General features: G+C 37.0%; 1 protein-coding gene across 2 annotated transcripts in view; it reads right to left on the bottom strand.

Annotated features, from left to right (window-relative positions):
* LOC129261802 (pregnancy zone protein-like) overlaps positions 1 to 24,103 on the bottom strand; it is a 52,082-nt gene that overhangs the window by 27,090 nt on the left and 889 nt on the right. Inside the window, exons 2-14 of one of the 2 annotated variants that reach the window (XM_064099800.1) lie at positions 20,128 to 20,314; positions 19,576 to 19,660; positions 13,706 to 13,811; positions 13,065 to 13,191; positions 11,948 to 12,057; positions 11,138 to 11,308; positions 9,857 to 10,087; positions 9,143 to 9,377; positions 5,143 to 5,366; positions 4,560 to 4,709; positions 2,468 to 2,647; positions 1,639 to 1,720; positions 649 to 829 (exon numbers count right to left, since the gene is read on the bottom strand). In XM_064099800.1, coding sequence (XP_063955870.1) covers positions 649 to 829; positions 1,639 to 1,720; positions 2,468 to 2,647; positions 4,560 to 4,709; positions 5,143 to 5,366; positions 9,143 to 9,377; positions 9,857 to 10,087; positions 11,138 to 11,308; positions 11,948 to 12,057; positions 13,065 to 13,191; positions 13,706 to 13,811; positions 19,576 to 19,660; positions 20,128 to 20,275 — 2,030 coding nt within the window. In that variant the 5' untranslated portion in view covers positions 20,276 to 20,314. Of the gene's footprint in view, positions 1 to 648; positions 830 to 1,638; positions 1,721 to 2,467; positions 2,648 to 4,559; positions 4,710 to 5,142; positions 5,367 to 9,142; positions 9,378 to 9,856; positions 10,088 to 10,738; positions 10,772 to 11,137; positions 11,309 to 11,947; positions 12,058 to 13,064; positions 13,192 to 13,705; positions 13,812 to 19,575; positions 19,661 to 20,127; positions 20,315 to 24,103 lie in introns of those variants that run through there. The other variant, XM_064099801.1, reaches the window with a different exon arrangement.

Below are 24,103 nucleotides of genomic sequence, written 5' to 3'. Positions count from 1 at the left end.
TTACTTGGATGCCTGAGGGAATAAACAGGTAAATTCTGACCATGGTGGGAGCAGTGGGATATCAAGAATATTTAGCCTGTAACATATTGCTTATTCGGTTCCTCCCAAGTCTTTCACCCATGTTTCTGGAAACTGTTCCTTAGAGCTTTCTAATGACTCTGTTCTTCCCATCTTCGGGTGGCAGCTGTGGGATATCAAGGATATTTAGCCTGTACATTTGGCTTGTTTGACTGTTCTAACATCCCTAAACACATTTCTGGAAACTGTTCCTTAGAGCTCTCTAATGACTCAGTTCTTCCAGTCTTCGACTGATGGCAGCTGTGGGATATAAAGGATATTTAGCCTGTACATATCGCTTATTCGGTTCCTCTCAAGTCTTTCAACCATGTTTCTGGAGAGAATGCCCAGGGTCCCGTAACATAAAGCCTAGCGATTGATTGCAAAGCTGATTTTTTACGATTGATCATTCACAATGCTCAATTAAATAAATCATAGTTATTAGGTCACAATCATTCTCTAAGCTTTATCTTTAAAGCCTCTGAACCTTGGAGCTGTCCCAATGACCTAGTCTGTGACTTGGTTCTTTATGTCCTGGCCTGGTGACAGCAATGGGGTATTAAGGCTATTTTGCCCACATATATTACTTACTCGGTTCTCCTAAGGTCCCACAACCATGTTTCTGGAAAGTATGACCTGATCCTTGGAGCTGTCTCAAGGACATCATTAGGTAACTCTGGTGTTTCCAAGGTATCACCATCATCAAAGACAGCATTGTCTTTGTTCAGCAGTGGAACTGCAATTGGGCCCTCAGCAGCGTTGTCAACTTCAGCTGAAAAACCAGAATGGTTAAGAGAATTACTCATATTAAAAGGAATTGGTATGAAAGGTACAAGCTGGCCACAATCCATATAACTGATCAGGGGGTCTGAAATCACCTAGAATAAACTGCTTGTACCTTGCAAAAAAAATCCTGGCCTCAAAACTATATTCCTACAGCAAAATTTCTAAGAACCGGTAATCTATGGTCTCAGATTCAACTGTAGAATTTGTGTGTGCTTCCACATATGGTAATCTTATGTCTACTCTAATCGGGGTCAGATATAAGTAAACCACTTTGAAGTGAATTACAGCTTGCATTTGGTATACATGTATATTGCATAATAATGGTGAGACGAGACATTTTTGTCTGGGATTTCATCAACAATTTGCTCTCAGCTACAGTCAGATGCAAGGATTTTCAGAACTTCATAATAAATTTGCTGGTGAAATTCAATGACTAAACTCTTCACGAAATGTCCCCCTGGTGAAATATAAAAAATTGTTAAACAGACATTACTCAATTTTTAATGATTTTAGGAATTTGGTATCAAAATAAAAAGAAAAAATACAGATAACAAAAGAATTAACACACGCTGGCTGAAACTCGGCCCCTTTACATAAGTGGGGCCTGTTTTAGGGGGCTATAAAGAGTTGCAATGATAACTATGGTATTTTTGCCATAATGGCAACAACCATGGTAACAGGGCTCAGCAGCCAATCACAAGCAAGGTTTCAATGGTAGTTACCATGTGTTACATTGTGCTGTAAGGTTTTGGTAGAAGTGACTAGATGATCCGAGAATAAAGACAATATTCTTACCTGACCCTCTGGCGACTGAACCTACACCGACGCAAGGACTGGTCTCCACATCCATATTGGTGATGAACAATAATCCCATGTCCTAAAAAGAACATGACGACAGTGAATAATAATAATTGTGATATAAAGCGCTGCTATTATTACCCCGCCTTTAGCTCGAGCTACCAGTCCTTAAACGGTGCTCGGTGCATTCAAGGGATTCATGCTGCAAGATACCCATTCATCACTCCTAGGTTGAGTGCAGAAGAGTTTGGATAATTTTCATGCTGAAGATAACCACACTATGCCTAGGATCGAACCCACGACCTCCTGTTTGAAAGGCGAGAGTCAGAACCACTAGACCATGACAACTGACAAGCACCATCCTTTATTATATGGCAATTCCATAAAACATTTTTGTCTGATCCCTTGCATGATATTCTTGAAATGATTCATCTGATTTTGTGTTCATATAAAAGGTTGTAACACTCTTAAATCATCATGAATTGAGCAGTTCATAGAGTGAATTAGGAATGTAACATACAAAAGGTTGTATATTTTGTGCAATTGCCCTACTCAAAACAACTCACAAAAAAATCAGTACACCATATCACATTAACTGGAAATTTTGTATGAAGGGCAAGTGAGGGGTTGTCCGTAAGGTTGGCCATTTTGTGGCATTTGCCAAATTGAGGATCCCCACAGAAATTACAACAAAACTTTTCAAAGTTTAATAACTCAATCATTTCATAACCAATTAAAAAAAACATTTATTGATCCTCTCAATCTTTTTTATCATTAATAATTGAAAAAAAAAATTTAGTGACTGTTTAAAATATGACAAGCTTACCTTGAATGCCCTTGAGGAGTCCTGATACTTGGAGCCGTATCCTGGTAGGAAGATGCCACGTTTCTTCCGACCCAGAGGGAAGAACTGAGGGTACTCGTCTTCCTCTGGCACACAGTGGGTGCTGGCATCGATGTAACCACCAGAAGAAGTGAGCTGGTACTTATTCAGTGATGCAAAGATCTATATCAGTAGAGATCAGAGGGGTTAATAATCACTTGGTCTACAATAAGTTGTTCTACTTCTCAAAAAGTCTAAAACCCCATGAGCTGAACCCCATTATTTAGTCTTATGCCAAGAGGGTCTAAGGGTTGTTTTTCAATCAGGGTATACTTTAAACACAAATGCCTTTTGTGCATTATAAAATGAAATGTGTATACTGTAATCTGGCAATCAAAAATCATGATAGCAAGTTATTGGGCACTGTTAGAGCAAACTGCAAGAGAAAAACAAGATTACTGAAATAAATGTTACTTTTCAAAGTTGACCACATCTGGTATTTTAGGGCCAAAATTACTAACTCATTTGTTTTGTTGGGATTTTTTTCAAAAAATGGGCTAAATAACAAGGCAAATAATTATAACATGTACGAGTAGTAGACAAACCAGGTGTAGACCAGTTAAAAATTTACCATGAGAGAATTTCAGGAAAGTATTCTATCAATAATCAATTTATCATGCAACTGAAATCTATTGTCATTTTCTTTGGCAGAATTGAGGTAAAGGTATTCACAATATGACAGTTCACTTCAGTTCTCTTTTAAAGTGGAAGTTGGTATCATGTACAAAAAGTAAAAAAACATAGGGAACTCTTCTATCTCTCTATTTTCTGGCGAATCTAATGGACAGGATATTTCAGGGCTTCAGAACGTTATAGTGAATCGATCTTTTCCCCTTTGTCTGCCTTGAGCTGATTATCACCACCCAGAATATGGACAAACCAACCACTTTCCCCTTCTATGGCCAATCTAATGATCAGGATATACAAGGTCCTCAGATCATCATAGTGACTGGACTTCTTTGCCTTGAACTGTTATCCCCACCCAGAATATGAACAAACCAACCACTTTCCCCTTCTCCGGCCAATCTAATGATCAGGATATATCAGGGCTTCAGATCATCATAGTGACTGGACTTCTTTACCTTGAGCTGTTATCACCACCCAGAATATGGACAAACCAACCACTTTCTCCTTCTCCGGCCAATCTAATGATCAGGATATATCAGGGCTCCAGATCATCATAGTTACTGGAATTTTTTACCTTGAGCTGTTATCACCACCCAGAATATGAACAAACCAACCACTTTCTCCTTCTCCGGCCAATCTAATGATCAGGATATATCAGGGCTTCAGATCATCATAGTGACTGGACTTCTTTACCTTGAACTGTTATCCCCACCCAGAATATGGACAAACCAACCACTTTCTCCTTCTCCGGCCAATCTAATGATCAGGATATATCAGGGCTTCAGATCATCATAGTGACTGGACTTCTTTACCTTGAACTGTTATCCCCACCCAGAATATAAACAAACCAACCACTTTTCCCTTCTCCCGCCAATCTAATGATCAGGATATATCAGGGCTTCAGATCATCATAGTGACTGGAATTTTTTACCGTGAGCTGTTATCACCACCCAGAATATGAACAAACCAACCACTTTCCCCTTCTCTGGCCAATCTAATGATCAGGATATATCAGGGCTTCAGATCATCATAGTGACTGGACTTCTTTACCTTGAACTGTTATCCCCACCCAGAATATGAACAAACCAACCACTTTCCCCTTCTCTGGCCAATCTAATGATCAGGATATACAAGGGCCTCAGATCATCATAGTGACTGGACTTCTTTACCTTGAACTGTTATCCCCACCCAGAATATGAACAAACCAACCACTTTTCCCTTCTCCGGCCAATCTAATGATCAGGATATATCAGGGCTCCAGATCATCATAGTTACTGGAATTTTTTACCTTGAGCTGTTATCACCACCCAGAATATGAACAAACCAACCACTTTCCCCTTCTCCGGCCAATCTAATGATCAGGATATATCAGGGCTTCAGAACGTTATAGTGAATGGGTCTTTTTTACCTTGTCTGCCTTGAGCTGATTATCACCACCCAGAATATGGACACTCCTATCGACCACACCCACTGCACAGAGCGAGCCTGGTTTGGCGTGGATCATAATCTGCGTCTCGGCCCCGGGCATCATTTCTTCGTCACTGAATGCTATATCCACCTACAGGCAGGGAGTAAGAAAAAAAAACAAGTAGAAATAATATTACCACTCATGATACCAATTTGAAGAAGAAAATAAACAGTAAAGCAAAAGTAAAAACTGGATGATGGCAGCATTGTGAGTATAGAATATATATAGGATAATTCCTGGGATTTAATACAGTAAATTAAACAAAGTGCAAATACAAATGAACCCCAAATTCATTATATCTATCTAAACAACGATATGATTTAAAAAAAAACATTGAAGATGAACTATGAACTTATGGTGGCAGCGGTGGGATACATAATTTTTTTCAAAGAATAAAAAATATATTACTTTCAGCTGATAAACGCTTCATTTTAACCATAACAAATGGAAGAATCCTGATTGTATGATTTACTTCAATTCAATCTTAATGGTCATGTTATTATTGACCAAAAGGATATCTTACCTCATTTTCAAATTTCTTCTGTACTCTAAACGCAACGCTGTCGGCCACCACCTCGCCATCGGTTCGGATGTAGTAGGCCAGGATCCTGGTCTCTGGGACCATGTCAGTGGTCACCCTGAAGAAGAGTTCCCTGGAGTAGACCTCCCCTGGTTGTACAATGATGACTGGAGCATCCGTTGGAGGCACGAAGCTGAAGTCCGATGAGAAGGATGATCCTCCAAGTACTGAGTGACAAAGATAAAAAGGAAAATTATTTCAAGAGGTGTCCTTGATGTGTTGAGAGTACGATTGAATTAAATTGAATTAATCATAATAAATCAACATCAAAGCATTTTATACAAGAAGTCACAAAAATGTACAAAATGAGCCAGGACCTAAAAAAACACAACCTACGCTTGTGGGTTGGGCTCTTCAGCAACCTACTAAAATGTAATATTACAGATTACAGGTGAATTGTCCCCTAAGGAGTTTCACAGGCCCCTGTGCTGGAGAATTCATCTTGATATACAGACCTTTTGATAGGACAACAGAAAATAAAGAGTGCGTTTTGATAGGATGATGATCATAGCCTACTGATATACTGGAAAACAGGAATGTTTAGAAATGAATGCCATAGACCTCTTGTTCCAAGGCAAGATTTTTTAAAGATGTGAATATAGTAAAGAGGATCCTATATATACGTTATCATTTTCATGGGCATACATTACAAGAATACATGTACATTTCAGTGGTGCATTCTGGGAAGTGAGGAATACCCGATGACTTGATTGGAACAGGTTAGAGCTGATGCTAAGAAATGTGGCTACTGCAGATTACTCTTAAATATCAATGAGATGGGAGTCGACCCCAAAACTCCTCATCTATTTTATCTCAGTAACGCCATTTTATAATAACCATTTATAAAATATGTGATTTGATGATGGCCTTTCTTTCCTCTTTGGGGTTCTCACAGGATATTCTGACAGAACCATCCAAATGGATGCTAAGAAAACTACCGGGTACTTTATCTTTTTTTATATAGATTTATGACACACATTATTGAAATGTATAAGCAAGATTGAACTAAAACTGCTTTGTACAACATGTTAAATACATTCACACATTTGATAAGCTTTGTAAGAAATACAGATGATATGTAGTGCTTCGAAACACATTTCAAACTAATTTCACAGGAACACATAACAACTTAAACCTTTCACACATGTACACGTCTAAAATAGTTGTGGGAAGTATATATATTAATGATATAAGAATTATTTGCATGTCTAGCTACTTTGAAAAAATTAATACTCGGATAATTATTTTTTTTGTTAATGTAAAACAAAAATCAATGCAAATATATACTTATGTAAAGTAAGATTGCTAATAAATCATATGTTTATTCACCCACTTCTATTGTAAATCTATCCATTTATTTTACCATATCGGTGTTGTGTTTATTAATGATGCATCAATGTATAAAATAAAAAAAAGAAAGAAAAAATTTACATAATGTACAAAACTTTTTACTAGTTTTGCTTGTTACAAAGCAGTAAATGGTTGAGCTCTTACAAATTTTCTCAACTTATCTTTCAAATTTTCTTAACTTTTCCTTTCAACTTTCAATAATGATTTTTAAATACAAAATTATTTTATAGATCCCTCATTTAAAAAAACTCTCAAAATTACAGGTTGGCCACTAACAAATTAAGTGCGTTCTACATGTATATCTTTCTGTTTTCAAAGTGTTGTTGGAGATGTACTTGTTTGTGTATTATGTTTGGTCTATAATTTGCACTGCTTTGTTTCTAGAAAAATACAGTAGAAAATAAATCTAGTAGATGTCATATAGTACTATAAAAATTTTTTTAGCTGATACAAATTATACACATAGATCGATATTTAGCTGCATATATGATCTAATGATTAAAAAAAAAATAACATAAACAAAGAACAAGACAAGAATACAAATATGTGACCTACCACCTCCAAACCAACAATTTTTCATTTTTTTTCTTCATTTTTTGAGATTTTCATTGAGCTTTTAAAAACACACTCTAAGTCTTAAAACGATATGTAACTTGTCAAAATTGATCTCAACAAGTACTTGCTTGAATATACATGAAATTCGATGAGAGCTTCAGAGAATACGGAGAAAACAAGGTTCGAAATTTGTAGTTTACTGAAGCATGAGATTTGCACACTGTACAGTATCAATGTGAAATCTACAAGCAGTCCAGAAAACCGGGTGTCAGACTCTTCTCACTCATCATTTATTTAACGTTACAACTCACCATTTTGACAGTACGAAAAAGAAGAATAACTCTTTCAGATTTATAAGCTTATTTTCCCATTTTACATTTTAAAGGCCAAATTAATATTTTGGTCATTTACAGAGAACCTTCCCGGTGGCAGGTCACATATTAAAGGAACAATACAAAATGGCAATGATACATTTGCAATCATACAACCTAATAATAGGAATAAATAAAGTCAATATATTAATGACATTTTCTATTAATCATTTGATACAAAACATATTCAACAAATATTTGAAGGGAAAATAATATTTCTAATACGTTCATATCTTTAACTCCTTTTGGACACATGTTCCAGTTTGAAAGTTCTTCAACAATGTTTGCACAGACAATCAGGGAATATTCTGTCCGGTTATTTGCCCCCCTCAAAAAAAAAAAGTTAAAAAGGCAAGCATACTGCTATTACATATTATCACACACAGTTACATGTATAATATGCAGCATTTTTCATGGTTTTGAGCTAAGCTGAGAAAACATAAAATTATCATAACATATTCAATTTGGAAGCAGCATACTGATGAACAGAATTAAAGCAAAATATATGTGAGTAAATAAACACAAAGCTTACTGATTGCATCATACCAAGTATCTAGAACTATCTCATGAGCTTGAGATTAAGCGCAATCTAAATTTACATATTTATGTCAATTTTTATCAGTTTTATTTAATCAGGGTAGTCATATATAAGTTTTACAAAACTGATTTTGAGGGCCTTGTGATTGTAAACAATGTTTACAAACAAAACATTGATTAAAGCGGTAAACAGGTATTTAAAAAAACAGATTGTTATAATAGATATAAAAATGCACCCAAATAAGCAGATAATTGTTTGCAGTGGTATATATTTCATAGTGATCCTTTGGGCAATAATATTACATATGCTCTCAAGCTGGATATGTATGAGAAGCACACATCTAGAATGTTCTCATCAATTTACCAAGACTCAAGGGAACGGAAATAAATAGCAGACTTTCAAGGCTTGTATCAGGAGCAAATTCAGAACCTAGGTAATGAAATATGATTATGATGAATAAAAAAAGGCTGAGAAATGGGTGAAACAAAGGAATACATAATAGATACACAACAACTGTGATAAAATATTAATTATGACGACAGAAATGGATAAGAAAGTGAACAGAAAAATAATGAAAATATTAGAAAAAGAAAGAAACTAGTTGATGAAAAGGTTGAGACAATGAAATGGTGAAAAAGAGATGAGTGAACGGATAAACAACAATGTGGCAAAGATATGAGTGGAAAAAAAATGACAAAATGAAATAAGAAAGATTTTTAGTGAATAGGGAATCGACATCTATGTAATTAGACCCATTGAAGACAATTTATATATTATTGGCCTGCTTCTTAAGTTTTTCATTATGCTTCTCTAACATATGGAAAAAATGATGATATGCAGAAGATATTGTGAAATCATCACATTGGTAGTCTACTGCCCCTGAGGAAAACAATGATGATGATAATGATATTAGTACTGTACTATTACTATTACTGCTACTGCTACTGCTACTACTACTACTACTTCTACTATTACTACTACTACTTCTACTACTACTACTACTACTACTAATAATAATAATAATATTAATAACAATGATAATCTCAATAATTACGAGAACGATATAATCAATATCTTAAAATCAATAATGTTCATAGGATGTTGATAAGAGATGCACTATAAAACATACCTGATGGAATGAAGGATGGTATATCCAGAGAGCCCACATCAGAAGGCATTTCACCCACTGACGGCATGACAGAGGGGATACCGTCAACGGAACCATCTTCGGAACCATCGACGGAACCATCCGGTACACTCATAGACGGTACATCGGAGCCGGCGCTACCCCCCTCCGCCTGACGCTTGGGTCTCTTGTGGGCCCGATAGAACCTGGTGGCGATGATGTTACCTCTAGACATTACCTAACAAACCAAAGATACATAAAAATAATAATGTCATATTTACACGGGGTAATCACTTCAGTTCCGAAATCTGTTCCCAGTGGATCGTGCTTAACTCGATAGTGTTATTATTACTCCTGCTTTAGCTGGGCTGCCTACACGTAGGTACTCAAGCATTCATTTACTGTAGCTGTGTGGAAGGCGTTTCGTGAAAGTTGTTCACACTGACGAGTTGCCATTATCCGACTGGTACCATAGTGACAGTCAGGACACCTGGCTATCCATAGTTAAACCACAACTTTAAACCAGAATTTAATTTAAACCCGACTTCAGAATACGGGCCTAAAGGTCTACTCCGTAAATCTTTGATGGATTTTCGCCAAATTTTCACGAATCTGTTTCTTTGTTTTTTTTGCTTTTAAATCAAAACCAATTTAACACCAAGTGAGCCTCCCTTTGATAATACTTTGAAAGAATGTAAGAGGATCAAGCGTACTTACCACAAACTTGAAGCGTGGGTTTTCCTCTGGATCGTTGGCAGTGAAGTCGATCCTGAGGGTCTGTTCCGACCCGACAGCAGCCACGCCCCTGATGGGGGCTATCTGGAGGAAGCTACCACTGGGGGAGAACTGTGGCCGAGCATAGTGGGAGGTGGCCGGGTCGTGTAGGGTGTAGACGTGCTGCCTGCCGTAGGTCTCCGGAGGAGGGATGTTGAAGCCCGGAGCATGGGCCTGATAAAAAGAAACAAAGCAAACTACATTAATGCAACAGTTACACTTGCGAGATTGACTCCAGACAGACTTAAAAGTTATTATGATATTAGCAATGATAGACCATCTGTCGATTTAAAATCGGCTTTGTTGATGTGACAGTTATGAGATGAATAGTCAGATTTCATGAAATTGGCCAGTTTGTGTTGCCTACCCAAGACGGTCTGCACTCGTTAATTCTCAACAGCATTTCCATTACTGAAAATATATATCTTCGTGTTAGGGGAAAGGGGTGTCAAGTATTTCATAACCATAGTTTATTTTCAACCATGACACTAAAATGCATTTCAAAATAGTACTTTATACTGAAGCAAGCATCTCAAACATGTACACGTAGCACGGATGCCTCTTGGAATGGCCAGTGATCATAGTGCAGTACAAACTCAAAAGTTAAAAGTAGTGGGAATATGTGCTAAAATAACATAACAATGACAATGTCCACATGTCTTATCAGAGTAAAAAAAAGGTGATATAACAAAGCTGAGAAATTCAAAGGACATTTGCATCAAAGTTATTAAAAATGCAATGGTTGCATGTTAGTTGATACCTATTAGAATTGATTCTGTGGCTTTATTCTCAATTGATGTCAGAAACTTCTTTAGATGTACTTACATAAAGATTGAGACTGGTTGATGTGATGTTGATATCTGTGAGAATGAACTCTCCCATTGAGGGATTTACATAAAGATTGAGGCTGGTTGATGTGATGTTGATATCTGTGAGAGTGAACTCTTACATTGAGGTACTTACATAAAGATTGAGACTGGTTGATGTGATGTTGATATCTGTGACAGTGAACTCTACCATTGAGGGACTTACCAGGGGTGTGAGTGGTCACAAATAAAAAGATCTGAAAAAAGCTGAAGAGTGTTGAAAAAGTCTGAAATAGAAAGAGCTCCCATACTTTTTGTACAGAGGAAGGCCAAAAATAAGCTGAAATTAATCTGAAAATCAAAACAAAAAAATCTGAAATCAGATAAAAATCTGAACTCTCACACCCCTGGGACTTACATAAAGATTGAGACTGGTTGATGTGATGTTGATATCAGTAACAGTGAACTCTATGGCTCCATTCTCTGGTGATGTTAGATTCTTATCAAAGATCTGCCCTTGGTCCGTGTTACAGCTCAGACTGATCAGCTTCCCAGCAGCAGGGCTTCCATCAGGGTGTGTTACAAATATCTTTGAAAACAAGAGAAAACAATCATTACAGAATGGGTGTCGACATTCGTGCAATATGATTGTTCAATCCTTGTGCATTTAAGTTTACTGGGGAGACTATCAGTATCATATCTGTTTATGATAGTCATTGTAAACAAGCTATTGTGCAAGTAGGACATTGTGATGTCATGGCACACGTTAAAATGATGCACAAGATTTTCAATGAACTCTGTGGAACCTCAAATTTGTCAGAACCCACAGTTTGTAGAACCTTGTAAAAACATATTTTTTCTTACTACCGCTGTCCTTTTTATGAGTAAGCACTTTTATATTAATGTATTGTAAGCATTTATACAGGCTTTGCATTCATATGATATAGCTAGCCAGCCAAGTTCCCACTTCCTTCACTTATTATTTCACTCTTTGAAATGAAAACTTGGTTTAAAAAATTTCATCTAATCATCTAATTATATAGACTAAGTAGTGTTAGACCCAGCGATAACACAAAATGGTCATAGCTAATAGCCAGACATTCAACAAATTGATAAATGGCATAAATAGCAATTAGAACAAACGATTAATAGACAAAGTGGTTGGACCGTGTTGGGTAAAACCAAATGGTAAATAGACAAAGTGGCAATTTATTTTCTTAATAACTACCTTTCCATAGTAAGGCACACCAGGCTTGAAGATGTTTGGCGAGTCAAACTGGAGCTTGAGGGCGTCTCTGGTGATCTGAGCGCTCTCGCTGTTTGCTTGAAGCACCACACCTTGTCATGAGAAAGATCAAACCAAGAGTGAATTATACTGGCTTTAACTTTAATAACTTTGACCACAAAGTAAAGATTACTCTACCTTTCACTTACATGACATTTTGCTTGTATTCCGTCCTTAGGTTGTGGACAGCCCACAGGTTCATTTCAAGAACTGAGACTGGCAGTAGTCCTATTGTGAAATCTTGCCGGACAATATGTCTTTCAGATTACACTACTTATGCAATTGCTACTATTGGGAGGATTTCATGAAAGGTATTGTCTGAGGTTTTCTCAGCCAAAGACTCTTTTATCCTACGGTTTCCATAGCTACACTCATATCCCTGTGCCAGACCTGCCAACCTCTAGGAATGAAAAACTGTATTCTGTGATTAAAAAAACTGTATTTTTCCCCCAAAAAGTGTATTTCATAATAAAATGCTTGGCGCACTCGCTCATCGCGGCGCTCAAGCTGCATGCAAGCTAAAATGCGCACTGCTCTTGCAGATGAAAAAAAAAAAAACATTAAAATATGTGTATATCTTCACACTGGTTTTAACAAAATGATTGAAAAAAAAAGTTACCTGAAATTACATTGATTAACTATATTTGTGTACGTTTTATGAAATAGAGACATATAGAGATTATTTTTCTCAATAAATTACGATTTAGTAAAAAAAAAACAATAAAAAAAAACGTACTGCCGTATTTTGGTTGCAAAAACGTACTACATGTAAATACGGCTAAAACGTACTGGTTGACAGGTCTGCTGTGCCTCTCAGCCAATGAAAACCAAGGAAAGATATCAGATCTGACAACTTGTTTGATGACAAATGTTGATAAAACACTCCCCTGGTTAACTGGTACAACACCCCCCCCCCCACCAGAAAACCATAGCATAAATGTTTCTTTTAAGGACACTGCCCTATCCAATGGTAACTTGTTTTTACCATGGTAGTTACCATTGGACGGCAAAAGTTACAATATAGCAACTTTTATGCAACAGAGTAATGGTACCTATTTACCTGTTGATGTTTCTGTGTAGTCCACATCCACACTGAGCCTCGCATTCCACAGTGAGAAGTCGGTTGAGTTGAGTTCCAGTCTTCCTAAATCTATTGGGAATTCGCTGCATCCAGAAGGCCCGGTGTCCTGGAAAGATTTAAAACATACAAATTAATGATTTTCAATGACAAATGTTAAAAATTACCTTGCATCTGATTGGCTCAGAGCAAAGTAGTCCATGAAAATCACTGACAAGTCCTGATGACCTTGAAAGACGAGTGATTATCAACAATTCTTTGCCTCATATCTGAACGTGAATGTAAATACTGTAATACGATCACAGTGGCCAATGATAGTTCGACAATAAAATTTTAATCACTGTTCTTAATCTTATAGTAAAGACTTCATCTTTCTTGATTTTCATGCTTTGCAACAAATCCGAGTGATAATAATTGCAGTATGTAATAGTATATTTAGCATCACGAAGGGATATGACAGTGTAATATTAATGGTATTCAGGGCCCGGTATAATAAAACTCTACTGATTATGGGGTTAATTCCTCTAATTGACTGTACTGATTATTGTGTATGATTGATTGTAAAAATCAACCCTATGACCAAACGCTATTAAGCTGTATATTACTGGGGCCTTATGTCTTACATCTTCTCGCCTTGTGATGGTCCTCCTTTCTCTAAAGTTCCATCCAGTGCTCTTGACGGTAATCCTTGCTTCAAATGATCCTCTCACAGGCTGACCATATGTGTATCTAATAGTAATAATAATAATAATAATAGGCAACATTAAGATATCGTTAAATTCAATGTTTCTTAGCGCTATCTCCTATGACCCCAGCCGTAGCATGGCACCCCCTATCAGGCGCTAGAACAGTCAAGGAATTTCCCCATCTCCCAGCTACTAGTACTACTACTAATACTAATAATAATAACTAATAGGCATTTTAATATCAGTTATTATTTTCTAAGAATTATTTTAAGCTGGCTCCCCCAAGATTTATTAATTAATATCTGTAGACTTTGGGGTAGTGGAATGTTAGCCTGGTGTGGAGAGGGGGGGGGTGTTTGGGTCTGGAAGTCAACACCTGCTCCTGTTAAGCCCTGAGATTACACAGATTCTGACCAGGTATGACTATCCAGCAAACCAACACTGTGAATCACCACGTTGCCCAACTCACACAGTCCACCTGTTAAGTTTGGACAGAGTGCTGTCAAACTCCAGCCCCTAGATTGGGATCGCGAAATTGCAGAATGACAATTAATTAGAAGAAACCCCCAAACAAAATCAGGTCGGTCTTCAAAGACCACAGCTGAAGCGGATCTGTCATTTCCTAATCATGATGATGACTCTATGAAGACAATTCAGAAGGGGTTGAATGTTTAAAGGATTGATCTCGAAAGGAAACTGCTCCAGACAATACCTAACTAGAGATATACCAGGCCCAAAACAAGTGTGCCGGGCATTTGGTCTGACCTCCAGCTGACCCGTGACCAAACGTCTGCTCAGAAAACTGAACGACAGGAAACCGCAAATATATATCATCTCACTGTGGCCTGCAGCACCAAAACACCATCATCCCATCATCACGGTAATCTAAAGCATTAAAATCACCTAAAAAAAATTAAAATAGCAGGTAGCTAGACTGATTCAATTAGCCATACAAGTGGTTTTTACTCCATATTCATAAAGCTTTTAAATTATACTGGAAAATTGATTACAGATCGAGGGAGAATTTCATGAAACCAATAGCCAATGATTTTCATTGTAAATCTAACACATTCTTGCATCTGATTGGCTCAGAGCAAATTTGTCAGTGAAAATCACTCAAGGCGGTGCTGCACCAGCCTGAGTTTGCTCAATCTCGAGATTCAACAAACCCGTCTCTACCATCGCAAGAGCGATTCCTGCTCGAGCAAGACATCGATGCATTATGGTGTAACGCCGTGAATAAATAATCCCGAATGCGTCTGCACCTGCGAATTAGTGGAATAATTTGTTAAATAGGAAATAGCAAATAATCCCAAGTTGACTTGGGATTGCAATCTCGAGATTAATCCTACGAACTAGCGCAATAATTGCACCTCCATTACAAATAATCTCGAGATTGTTCAGATCGGGATAATTTGCCGGATCAGAAATAGCATGCTAATTTGAAAACTCGGGCAGGTGCAGACGGCCCGATTGTAAATCTAACTAATTCTTGCATCTGATTGGCTCAGAGGAAATTTGTCAGTGAAAATCACTAAGCCTGTTTTTTTTTCATGAAACACTCCCAAGCTATATCCCTTTTTAACTTTAGGTAACCCCCTTGGAATGCAATACCAAATCCATTATTTAGCATGGGTACTACAAAGCAGGGGGCCCAATTCATAAAGAGTTACAACTATTGTAGCTTTGCCCATTATGGCAACTAACATGGAAACAAGATGGCATTACTTCATCACAGATTGATACAGGATGAGGGGGTGTCGTGGTCTAGTGGCTACGACTCTCATCTCTCAATCAGAGCGACATGGGTTCGAATCCAAGCCCTTGCGTGCTTTCCTTCAGCAAGAAATTTACCCACATTTTGCTGCACTCAACCCAGGTGAGGTGAATGGGTACCCAGCAGGGTTAATTCCTTTATATGCTCTGAGTGCTGGAAGGCTGCTTAAGTTAAAGCTGGGGTAATATTAATAATAACACAAAGTGCCAGGGAAAAGATTATTTTTAGATAGATGGCACCATATGAATGCCTATTAATATTATTATCATTATTATGATCTTCAGCTATTATTATTTTCAGCTACAGATCTGCTACGTATCTGAAACAGAGCAGGAACTGCAAAAGCTTTAAAGTGAATTAATCCTTACTCAAGCCACACATATGTACATCTCTAAAAGTCATTAAGAGCTTTCTATGAATAGATGACGTTAGGCTTGCTGAAGTCAAATCACTTGGATGGGCTATGAGAGGCATTGTGGCAAACCACAGGAAGCTGTGGTCAACACCATTAAGGCTCTCCCTATGGGCGCAAGGTATTCAGGGAAATGTGGTTGGCATCATTAATTCACAAGTTGGTCTTCCTGTATCTCTATCACAGAGTTGGGGTCTAATTATCAGGACATTCTCCTTATCACCGCACCGATAGTATGATACCAGATATATTAGGGGAATAGTCTGCTCAAGTAATTACTCTATAACACAGGATGATGTCATCAAAAATAAGAATAATTCCACAGGGATTTCAAATAATGCCTCTATTCAGAATGTTCGAAGAGATTGGTTGGCTAACAAGAACAGCCATGTCTTTGTAACAGATGACTTTTAATTTGAATTAATTTGATTAATTTGAAGTTATCAGAGAATGCACCAAAAAAGATGGCCTGGGAAATCCCACTTTCCTTTATTCTGGGACGCACTGTTTAATGTCAAGAGAGAAAGTCTTGATGTTCACTGGGTCCATTGTCAGCCGGTCTATTTCTCAGAGTGTCTACTACCACATGGACTAAACCCACGCGATAGTCTATTAATTTGGGCTGATTGTCATTTGGTATATTTATCACTTGGTCTAATAATCACCTGTTCTATCTATCATTATGTCTAATGCCCAAATGGTTCAGGTTCCATTTCATCTACTTACTTTTATGCACTTTTTCAAATGAAATTTTAGCTCCCGATCTATTCCTCTGATCCTATAGAATAGGTGGTGTTACATAATGGGTTTTGACGAAATGGGTATAGCTTAAATAGGGATTAGACCAAAGGATAAAAGGGCTAAACTGCAATTAGACCAAACGGTTAGTAGCCCAAGTGGTTGTACACCAAATCGGATGAGGCCATGTAGGATTAGACCAAATGGATATTAGACAAAGTGGGTGTAGACCAAGTGGCAATTAACGGGAACAAGTGGAATGCCTCTGGCCGTCTCACCTGCATCACGCGATTCAATATAGCAGCAGTGCTGATTTTGAAAACTACTATAACTCGCACAAGATGTTCAGTGATACTTGGTTACTCTTATTTCCACGTTTTATAAACTAGACCAATACACTTATAGAGATATGATGGCAATTCAACAAATACCCCCAACGTGGCCACAGTTCTTTGACCTTACATGACCTTTGACCTTGATCATGTGACCTGAAACTCGCACAGGATGTTCAGTGATACTTGATTACTATTATGTCCAAGTTTTATGAACTAGACCAACACACTTTCAAATTTATGGCTGTAATTCAACAAATACCCCAATTTGGCCAAAGTTCATTGACCCTAAATGACCTTTGACCTTGATCATGTGACCTGAAACTTGCACAGGATGTTCAGTAATACTTGATTACTATTATGTCCAAGTTTCATGAATCAGATCCATAAACTTTCAAAGTTATGATGGTAATTCAACAGATACCCCCAATTCGGCCAAAGTTCATTGACCCTAAATGACCTTTGACCTTGGTCATGTGACGTGAAACTCATGCAGGATGTTCAGTGATACTTGATTAACCTTATGTATAAGTTTCATGAACTAGGTCCATATATTTTCTAAGTTATGATGACATTTCAAAAACTTAACCTTAGGTTAAGATTTTGATGTTGATTCCCCCAACATGGTCTAAGTTCATTGACCCTAAATGACCTTTGACCTTGGTCATGTGACATGAAACTCAGGCAGGATGTTCAGTAATACTTTATTAACCTTATGGCCAAGTTTCATGAACTAGGTCCATATACTTTCTAAGTTATGCTGTCATTTCAAAAACTTAACCTCAGGTTAAGATTTGGTGTTGACGCCGCCGTCGCCGTCGGAAAAGCGGCGCCTATAGTCTCACTCTGCTATGCAGGTGAGACAAAAAACTGACCCAAACAGCATCAGAAACCATAAGGTGTAACCACTAACCCCTCTCACCCATATTAACGGTAGGGAACCAGGTTATAAATAAGGTATCTCTGCAGGATTTTTGCTTCCTAATTACTATGTAACTCTGGGTGTGTAGGGATGTGATTGGTAGGTTTCTAAGGGAACTAGTTTACCATTTTCCTGGGATGTTTTCCTTAATGAATAGGGCACGTCTCATTTCTTTGTAAGTAGAGATGTAAACAATGTTTTTTATAAACTTAATCACACAGGCCTAGAACAAGTAGTTACAATTACAGTTAGATAATCACGTTAAGGCATAGGCGGCGGAAGCGGGGGGACGTGCCCCCCCCAAAAAAATTTTTGTTGATAACCTTTTTTTTTGGCTTGTCAACAATTTTTGGTGGTCCCCCTAAAATTGTTGGCTTCCGCCGCCAATGCGTTAAGGCCCACTGGGAAAACAGTTTTTGGAACTGAAGTGGCTTTCCTGGGTAAAAAATGACAATGTTGTTATTTTCATTGTCGCCGTCGTCGTCATCATCATCATTACAATTTGTGCATTTCATACCACATTTCTACAAGTTGTGACATCGCTGATGCGTTAATCGCGGGGGATACAGGTTGACCAAAGTGTGCACAGCACAATGTATTAATCACAGCGTTTCTCTTTCAAAGTGATTACAAATCTCAAATTAAACATGACAGTTTTCATAGGATCTCACTTATAGTATTACTGATAAATCATATATTCTTCCCTGTCCATGGGATTCATCAATCAGTTAAAAAAATTTTCTAATTTTGTTTTAATTCTTTCTTGTTATCCATGATATATATCTCCATGTCTTAGGAAAAAGTGGTCAACCCACAGGCCTCCCATGATAACGGACATTGGTGGTGCAAGCATTATGAAACAAATGAAACATTTATTCTCCAACTTTTTTCTTGACTCAAGCAATATCTTCACCTACTAAGTCTAACTTCAACAGAGGTCAGGAGAAGTCTTCATCACCAGTGCAGCTAATCTCAGCTGAATGTCTTTACATATATCGAATCAAAGCCCATCAAGATCTTCTTACACAAGTGTTGTATTGTACTTTATTGTCCAGTTCTGTTGCAAGACATCATCCAACATACTTCAGTGCCCAAGAAGTGTAAGGCTAGTCTTTCTGGGAGTCTTATTTAATACAATCACAACTCTACCCAAGAGGGAGGGGGGCATAATTTTGATGGCTTATCTTACTTTTATTTGCTTGTCAGAAATGTTTTGATGGAAGGGGCAGGGTGCATCTGCAATGTGATGGCCTTCTTCATATTAATATTTGGAAGGCGGAAATTTGTTTACATCTCCTCAAGAGGTTTGCCATGTATGCTACTGTATATAATCACCAATGAAATTTTTCAAGTGTAACAATTACCGACAGTAGTTAAATCTGTTATTCGATAACAATAGTAATATTTTCACTGGAAGGGGATGTTCACTGCTGAGATTTTTAGTTAGCCATGCAAAAAAGAGCCACATGTATATGGAGGATGTCTGTTCAACCATATCAAGTTTGTTTTTAATGACATTATGATTTCAAAAGTTTTATCCGAGCCCTCCCCTCCCCGGCCCAAAACTGAACATTATTGCGGTTTATTCTGAAGACTGATAATGTAATAACAAAAATTCAATCTTACCTTCCACAAACCTTGACCCTCGTGGATGTAGCATTGATCATCACATAGGTGGGAGGAGTAATTATCACCTCAAACTTGGGAAGCACTACAAGGTATTAGATAAACAGAAAAAAAAATGTTATTCCGCTTTTAGCACTTGATACATCACAATAACGTGTCTAACACCTTCCGATTGCTATATGTAGTTATGTATCGTATTTTTGCATGTGGTCTAATTGCCATTTAGTTCACACTCCCTCAATCTAATACCAAAGCAAAGGCATAATCATTAGTATTCTATATACCATGTGTACTGGGTAGCGAACCCTACATGCACACATTATTGGACTTTCGGACGAAGATCGCTTCCAAAAGAACCGATGTGTACCAGTTTAACAAAGCAAAGCCATCTCGAATACCACATTGCAAAATGGATTTCAATACTGGTTTGGAAGGCCACTAAGATCGCTTCCAATACCACTTTGAGCATTCCTATAACAATTTTAATTGGTTTCCACTGAACTGGTTTGACAAAGTAGATGAAAACGGGGTCTACCATAGCCTGGTCATTACCATATTCATCAACTTCAAAGGTCCTTGTTGTCTTCCTTCCCTTGTGTATAGCGACGATAGACCAGGTACCAGGTACAGGGTCGGTCGTCATTGGCATCTCAAGGTCAATCAGACCATCGGTACTCTCCTGTTTCCGCCATTGCTGCATCCGGACGCCACTAGGAGACTCAATCCAAATCTTACTCACCTGAAACAGAAATAGATCAATACATTGAAATAAAATTAATTTTAATTTCAATTGTCCTGGGCACATTAAAACTTATGTGTTCATGCCATACTGCAAATCACCAGTCACTTCTTCTCTTCATACAGTAGCTGTACACATGTATTAAAAATCAATGTTACAGTGTATCTTTTGCAATTAAAGGTAAATTCCAGTTCTAGTAACGATCTCAAAATGACTTTTTACAGAATCTAATATAATGACCATCCAAGTGTCTGTTTGTATGAATAAAAAATATGTGCCAAAGGATTCTGGAAGAAATTGTGTAAATGTTGAGAAATAATCAAAATAAGCACGGATTCGGTCACTTCCGTCGGGTCTTTATTCCAGCAATAATAATACACTGTTCCACATGTGCCTATCTGTGTTGGCCATCTTCAGTGTGATCGTATTTCAGCTTAGATTTTATGATTTCACAAAGTTCAGTTTATGTAACTGTACCAGATCTAGATCCACGATGATATAGTCATACTTAACCTTGGTTTTACAGACTTTCTCACGAAATTAGTGTTTTACTGCAACTACTGTCATTTAGCTTTAAACCCATGTCAGTTTGACCTATAATTCCTCGGTCAAACTGGGCACTTGGATGTGAGGTGAGGGAGAAACGATGTTGGAGAGAGGGTCGATTAACCTCTGGTTCTGCAGTTACCATGATATATATGTTTTTGTTTTGAAACATGGTTCATGTTTGATTCTCGCTTGTGAGGTCAGGTAAACACAGCCTTGGTGTGTGCAATATTCACATCAAACCATAAAGCAAGAAGACCTTTGCAGCCACTGCTGGCAGCCAGGACGACTAGCACTTCTGTTCTAGATGCTCTCTGATGCTATCTCAGTCAGGCTTTTATTTCAAAATATGATAGCACTAAATAATAAATAATTCAATTAATAAATTATAAATTTTGACTTAAAAATAGATTTCACAGGGAACCAGCCGCCCTTAAACCACAAAATGAATTTTAAGACTGTTACTGAGCTTATGACAAAGCACATCTTGAGCTTTGATATGATACCTGGTATATAACTTGTCACAATTGATCAACAATAACCCAAAACAAGTACTAATTGAATTTGCAGAAGAAATTCAGCAAGAGCCTCAAAATAAGAATAAAAAGGTTTGAAGTTTAGGGTTTACTCGAGCTTGCATTAGATGTGAACACTCTGCTATCTCAATCGAACTTCCAAGCAGTCTGGAAAATATGTGACATAAAAACTCTTGTATATTTTCTTTCAATTTCAACTTCAAATTTTAACAGTATGAAGGAGAATTACTCTTTCAGATAGGCTTATTTTTATTTTTATGATTTTTAAATACGAAATTACTATTTTGGCTACTTACAAATTACCCTCCCTGGTGACTTATTGTTGGTTATGTGATGCTTATATTCATGAATACATATAAAATTGATTGGCGTCTGAAAATCATACATATTTTCCTGATGCCTTTGTTTTGTATTAACCAGGTAAACACATAAAATGCTACATGTACATCACCCACAATATGATCTTCAACTCATAGTCAAAGAAAATGCTTCAGACAGGAAATATATTGACAAAAAGTTCGATCATTTTTTTCAAAGATAGGTATTTATGACATCCTGTCCTCTTCTTGCTTGGGTAGAGTCAGGTCTTAAAGGTACCATGCCATCACATAAAAAAGTTTGGAAATAAATCATTTTGTTACTTTAAACAGTCGTAAAAACAAAAGACAACCATTTCAAGCCAAGTGAAATTTGTATAGCTCTAGAGATGATGTGCCACTCAAGTACTTCAAAAGGGTCAAATCCAGATGCATGATTTATTTTTCTTTCCCTTTCATCAATATTTAATGGCAGTGACCTTTGGCCTTGTGTAATGTGACATTTGACATTGTATGGTGTACCAAAACAAGCAAAACTCCAGTCCAAAAGAGATTCCTTTTCCATCTCCTGCCCATATATCATATCTGACATTATGAATGACTCACTCACTCCATCACACTACTCGTTGACCCCTACTAACCCCACACAATTTATGATATGCAGGTCAGTGACTAAGGTCATGCCAAGTTCATTCTTCGGCCCTTGGGGGGGGGGGGGAAGTCGGGTGGTGTCGGTGGCAAAGAGGAAATGGACAAGTGGAAGAAATTGAACTAATTGTCCCCTAGAGCTGCTTTCAACAGTGTCTGTGATACAGGAAGAAATCCAAGGGCAGTTTTGGTTTGGAGTTTTTGGAGGAGGGTTTAATGGTTTCCAGAAAGCTAGGACTGGGTGATCATGTACCAAAAATGTTTAGTTCTCCACATGTTTCCCTCAAATTGCAATGGCCAATACAATCTGTGTTATGGTACAACCAAACTGATGAAAATGGAAAATAGTGCACTTTAACATGGTTTTTAAATGAAAAATGAATGTAAGAAACAATACTTTGTACATCAATTTTATGTCCTTCTTTCATAAATGTGATTGTGCTTAAAGGACAAGTCCACACAAACAAAAAGTTGATTTGAATAAAAAGATAAAAATCTAACAAGCATAACACTGAAAATATCATCAAAATCGGATGAAAAATAAGTTATGACAGTTTAAAGTTTCGCCTAATTTCACAAAACAGTTATATACACATCCTGGTCAGTATGCAAATGAGGAGACTGATAATATCGTCTACTCACTATTTCTTTTGTATTTTATCATCTAAAATATGAAATATTCTAATATTCCCCTCATTGTCAAGTGATACAAGGATTAATTCCTCCCTGAGCATGTGGAATTAGTATTGTTTAATACTATATGGTTCAGCCAAGTTGGTCCTTATTGTCAAATCTGTAAAAAGTGAAATATTATATAATTCAAACAATTGAAAATTAAAGAAATAGTGAGTGATGGACACCATCGACTGTCCATTTGCATGTCACTGAGTTGTGCATATCACTGTTTTGTGAAAAATATTAAGTGAAACTTTAAAATGTCATAACTTTCTTATTTTACATCCGATTTTGATGAAATTTACAGTGTTATGCTAATTTGATTTTCCTCAATTTACTCAAATCAACATTTTTCTAGGGTGGACTTCACCTTTAATAAGTCTCTTTGTCAGGAGTTTTTTTATTTTTTATTTATACCCCAAAACCGGGGTGGATAAAGAAACTTTTTAATAATAAGTATTTATTTAAAACTAATAGAAACCATGAACACCGAGAAAAGTACAGGTTGCGAGACATTTCACAAAATGTTTAATCATGGTTATAATTCAAGTATTTTTATGAATTTCGAACTTTACATTACTAAATTAAAGCATTTATCTTTAGCCTTTAGCAGGCCTATTCCTCTGAATTTTCTTCCGCAGCATTGGTTATTTGTCATGTTTAGCGTTTTATTTTGCCTGGTCGCTAAGCCACCAAGAATACAATATGAAGAAAAATAAGAATAGCTTGAATTCAAATGATATATAACAAATGGAAAGTGTGTAATAAAATTCACCTTAGAAAGATACATGGCCTAAAGTCACTCTTATTCTATTCATCATCGCATTCCTTAAAGGTCAAGTCCAGCCAAAAAAAATGTTGATTAGAATAAATAGGGAACAATCAAATTAGCACAACACTGAAAATTTCATCAAAATTTGATGTAAAATAAGAAAGTAGTGACATTTTAAAGTTTCGCTTATTTTTTTACAAACAGTGATATGCACAACTCAGTGACATGCAAATGAGACAAACGATGATGTCCCTCACTCACTATTTCTTTTGTTTTTATTGTTTGAAAACAATAT

Source organism: Lytechinus pictus, chromosome 5, assembly GCF_037042905.1.
Source record: "Lytechinus pictus isolate F3 Inbred chromosome 5, Lp3.0, whole genome shotgun sequence".
Classification (NCBI taxonomy): Eukaryota; Metazoa; Echinodermata; class Echinoidea; order Temnopleuroida; family Toxopneustidae; genus Lytechinus; species Lytechinus pictus.
The sequence above is the reverse complement of the archived record's forward strand: the minus strand, read 5'-3'. Positions and strand labels throughout refer to the sequence as shown.